Source organism: Zingiber officinale, chromosome 9A (genome assembly GCF_018446385.1).
Source record: "Zingiber officinale cultivar Zhangliang chromosome 9A, Zo_v1.1, whole genome shotgun sequence".
Taxonomy (NCBI): domain Eukaryota; kingdom Viridiplantae; phylum Streptophyta; class Magnoliopsida; order Zingiberales; family Zingiberaceae; genus Zingiber; species Zingiber officinale.
In genome coordinates this window covers 110,160,058-110,164,900 of record NC_056002.1, presented here as the reverse complement: position 1 = coordinate 110,164,900, position 4,843 = coordinate 110,160,058, and the positions used below count along the sequence as shown (strand labels likewise).

General features: G+C 42.1%; 1 protein-coding gene across 3 annotated transcripts; it reads left to right on the top strand.

Moving 5' to 3' along the window:
* Window positions 1-1,529: 1,529 nt before the first annotated feature.
* On the top strand, window positions 1,530-3,698 carry LOC122020974 (transcription factor TCP20-like). 3 transcript variants are annotated; one of them, XM_042579041.1, is made up of 3 exons: window positions 1,530-2,869; window positions 2,964-2,996; window positions 3,168-3,698. In XM_042579041.1, the coding sequence occupies exon 1, from the start codon at window positions 1,793-1,795 to the stop codon at window positions 2,717-2,719; it is 927 nt and encodes a 308-aa protein (XP_042434975.1). In that variant the 5' UTR covers window positions 1,530-1,792; the 3' UTR covers window positions 2,720-2,869; window positions 2,964-2,996; window positions 3,168-3,698. The 3 variants fall into 3 exon arrangements, with proteins under 3 accessions (XP_042434975.1, XP_042434973.1, XP_042434972.1); XM_042579039.1 differs by having other exon boundaries at window positions 3,163-3,698; XM_042579038.1 differs by lacking the exon at window positions 3,168-3,698 and having other exon boundaries at window positions 2,964-3,086.
* Window positions 3,699-4,843: the final 1,145 nt, after the last annotated feature.

Sequence of the window (4,843 nt, the reverse complement as noted above, 5' to 3'; positions counted from 1 at the left end):
CTCTTGTTTCGATCGATCCAAGCTTATCGTAGTTGTTGGATTGGGAATTGTTAGAGCTCTAGTTTATCTTGAGCTAGGCAAATTATTGTCAGCCGCGACCTTTTTCTGTATATGATAAAATTAAAATCAGTCTTCTTGAAATTTTATTGAACTCGAACTACAACATTTGGTTATCGAGCCAACCAGAAGTTAATTTAAGTTTATTTTCATGTCGTTACTCAAGCTCATTGAAGCTTATGCTAAACCAAGCTCAATGCTCTCAAATCTGGAACAATACAAACATCCATGTCATAAATAGTTATTACAATGAAAAAAATGTATTTTATACATGATGTTAACATTGGTTGGTTCTAGAGCACAATCAGATTCACATAGTTCTATACTAATTTACCTCGAATTGACGACATTTTTATTGAAAATCTATCTTTATCTTGTAACCATTTAGCACCTGGTTAATCATTTACGCAAATTCATGTCCTCCAAGACTCCAAGCATTATTTGTTCTGGTCTAAGAGGAATTAAAATAAGACTGCGGTTATTGTAGATACAAGGATTGCTAGTATATTAGAAGTCATGACAGCTATGATAAGGGAGATGAGACGTTGTCTTTTCACTAATGTGGTACGTCTATTTTTTTTTTTTTTTAATAATTTTCTCTTCGCTCCCTAAAATTTACATGAAAATTTAGTCATCAACCTCACAAGGACAACGCCACCCAAATGAAATAAAAATGCCTCTGAACAAAACACACCCCCTGGAGCAAGCAATAGCAAGTTAGCAACTCCCAATAAATATTTTAAGATATTAAATGCCATGAGAAGTCCCTCACAAGGACAGCGACTTATTCACATATATAACCAAAAATCCTTCGTTTTTTTTTGGTTTTTGTTTAGCATACTTAATATTTTCAAGTACACCAGCACATGCAAGCTGGAATCCTTTTCATATTTAGCTCCAGGTCTATTTTTCTTCTCTTAAGTTCTTTACACCAAGTTTGAAATCGACATCTATAACGGACACAGCCTCAAGGTTCAGCTTCAAATCATCAGCTTCCTATTTTGCCTGAAGCATAGCTGATTGGGGAGGGGTCCGACCCTATGTTCGGCTTCAATTATTCCACTGTTCTCGGGACGACCAACTGCACAAGGCTATAAAAATCTCCCTTTCAAGCAGCAGCAGCAGCCTTGTGGTATAATAAATATCTATCCGGTAATCCTGCAAGATCATGTTTAGGAAGGAGCATCTGCAAAGAAAAAACATGTAGTGGGAGCAATTATGAGTTCCAGGGTGTAACAACGACGGCAGAGGGGAGAGGAATCATGTAAAGGAGAAATCCGGGAGGAATTCTATTCATGGAATTGCCATCTTTTGAGCAGGTCGTGACACGGCACCAATTAGGTCAAACAGTGGAGTGGAGGAAGCAGACAAGAGAGACCCACCAAGCGAGAAGCAAATCATGGAGTAGATCAATGAATGATCCTGAGGCATCTCCATTCTCCTGTTTACTTTTGTGTATTTATATCTTTCACATTTCTCCCCAATTATGATACAATGACATTCCAATACCAAAAGTCAACATTGGTATCAAAGTCCAGCAGCTGCACCTCTCTCTCTCTCTTCCTCTCAATTCCTCTTCTTTAATCGATCAAAACTGCAGTCTTTACAGCAGAAATTGGTTCTTTCTCTTCTTCCTCATTCAGAGTTTCGAAATCGAATCGAAAGATTGTTTTTTTTTTTTTTTTGCACTCTTCTTCATCTTCTCCAATTCTGAGAAATCCAAATTTCCTGTCCTATGAATCCCAAAGCATCTCCGAAGGAACAACCGGAGGATCCCAGCTTCCATCCGGCACAGGCTCTTCCTCGGTATGACAAGAAGGAAGCTGATCTCCGGGAAATCAGACAAGCACAGCCCAACAGGGAGGCGCAGCAGGTGGCGACGGCGGAGGAGAAAGGAGGACAAAGGCGGCAGCTTGCGCCGAAGCGGAGCTCCAACAAGGACCGGCACACGAAGGTGGACGGCCGCGGGAGGCGGGTCCGCATGCCGGCCCTCTGCGCCGCTCGGATCTTCCAGCTCACCCGGGAGCTGGGCCACAAGTCCGACGGCGAGACCATCCAGTGGCTGCTCCAGCAGGCGGAGCCCTCCATCATAGCCGCCACCGGCACCGGCACCATTCCGGCCTCGCTCCTCGCCTCCTCCGCTGCCACCAACCTCACCTCCTCCTCCTCCTCCACCACGACCTCCGCCGGCCTCCACCAAAGCAAGCTCCACGAATTAGGGCAGGAAAGGGCCAACTGGGCTGCGTTTGGCGTTAGGTCGCACCCGGAGCTGTGGCTGCCGCCCGTCGACGGGTTCAACGCGGCTTTGTTCCAGTCGGCGGCGGCGATGGGGGCCATGCCCTTGGCGGCGAGTTTTCCGAGGGTCGGGTTTAACGGTTTGGAATGGCCTGGGAGCAGCATCAATCCGATGAGCTTCACGTCGCTTCTGAGCGGACAGAAACAGGCACTGCCCGGATTGGAGCTCGGATTGTCACAACATCCACAAGTCGGAATTTTCAATCCTCATTCCTTGAGTCATTTCTATCATCATGTAGGGCAGGGCAGCGCCGGTGCCGATGCCGGTGCCGGCGGCGATCACTTGCAGCTGCCGCAACAACAAGAAGAAGATCAAAGGCAGCAATCTCTCACTCCTAATGAGAATTCAGAAGCGTCAGAACAGTAGGCACTTAAAATATTGAATCTGTTCTCTGTGTTTTATTGCAAGTTAATGGTCCAAGAGAGGAATGTTGCCAAGTATTGTTCTTCGATTTGGATTTGGATTTGGTTTTAGATTTTGGTTTTGGACAAAGAGTTAAGCCGCCATCCAATAATGGTAACTGCTTCTTTCGATATTACAAGTCAAAAAACATTTTTGATTTAGGAATTTTCATTGTTGATCAGTTCAATTGTATCGTGTTTGGTTCCAGGTACAAGCAGAATTGGAGTTGGCTGATTTTGAGGTTTGTCTATAAATCCTAGTTAGAATCCAAATATACCATAAATTTTACTACGTTTATTTTTAAATCTATTCACTTTATTTTTGTTTCCTATTTCTTTGATCTTTGGAGTTCTTCCCCTCTACTTGTTCGCCTGACTGATTCACAAAGACTTCTCTTTTCTCATCAGTTCAGTAATTAAGCAAAACTAGGAGCCGACAGTTGCATCAGCGGCCGTCGGCGACAACCGCCGTGTGTGTGTGTCGAGTTGACGCCTAGAACTATCGACGATGCCGGCGTTTTTAAGGAGGTGGGCTAGCCTGCGTCGCCGCGGTTCTCTGAGCAGAGCAGCTTTGCTCGCTGGACGCCGCATCGTAGTCGACGAGCGTGTCGAGAACCGGCGCGCCAGCGCCGTCACAGCTTCGGGAACGATGGCGTGGCAATTTTGCTGACTGGGATGGATGCCACGTCAGCATTTGATGCCATTGCGAAGGAGGTAGCTAGTTTCCATCTTCCACCTCGCATTGAAATGCGGTTCTAGTGTTCTAGATCGAGTCTCTTATAACTGTGAAGTCTTCCTCGAATAAGCATTGCTTCATCCTTCGCCAGCCCCACTGACCGGCACTTTCATAGCATTGCATGTCACGGGTTCGAGTCGTGAAAATAATCTCCTGTAATACAGGATAAAATTACTTATAATAAATCTTTCTCCAAAATTCTGCGCTAGTATTGACAATTCTAGTGTAGAAGAAACTTACATGGTTGAGTGGCAAGATCAATAGCCCTTGGCAAAATGTCCTTCCAAATTAAGACAATCTTTGCTCATGCTTTTTGAGGATAATTGTCTTCTTCTTTTTGGCCTGGTCCTCCATTAATCTTGATGTTTCTTGCCCCATCTAATTACAAAGTGGATGTTTCTCCTCTGAGGAATCTCTCCATATAAAACTCCTTGTTATAATTATCCTCTCAATTTCCTTGCAGGCGTGGGATGGCTTCTTTGTAATGCCCATCTTGTTTCGCCTTTTCGCTAATACCCCTTAATATGCTTCCTTCGATGATCTTCCATGTGTGAGTTTGAATGCTATGTAGCTTCTCTTCTGATTAATTGAATTTAAACTCTAACAAATTCTTAATATCTCTCCCTAAAAGTGCTTGTGTATACTTTTTAAGCTAAACCTTTTATTTGGCTCTCTTAATTTGCTTATTTGATGGTTGACTTTTTTTTTTTTTGGGTAAAATGTGTGGTCTCTAGTATAAGTCATACTAGCTCAACTCCACATCATTTCTTTAATTAGACTTTATGCAAAATTGCTTGATAAATGAAGATGTTGGTTGGAAGAGGACACTATTGTTGAATGCCCCTTGACAACTTAAAAAATTTGCATTCCTTTGTTATTCCAAAGAATCTCAAAACTAGAAGAGGAGAGGTAGTACTTAAATGTGCGTGCCAAGAGAATGTTGGTTCAATAGCTCAAAGATTCACACTTAAAAATACTTTGCACATCTCCAATGGTTAAAGCTCTATATGAATTTTTTTATAGCCGTTAATATGCCATCTTAATACTATATCAAAAGTAAATTCTATCACTCTCTCCACAATCAAAAAAAGCTCCTATAAATTTTTTATGGATCCTACATTATCAACTTTTTTACATCATTAATTAATATTCCAACCATATTTTTAATTTTGAGATGAAATAGCAAGTTTGAAATTTTACTATAGTTTTTAAACTATGAACCTCAAATCTTGTATCGATAATGTTTTTTCCAGCTTTTTTATTTCACATATCTTTTGAAAAATCTCCCATTGGAGATGGCTTTAAGGGCAATGAGCATAGTTGGTATGAAGATTTGAAAATGCAGATTATAAG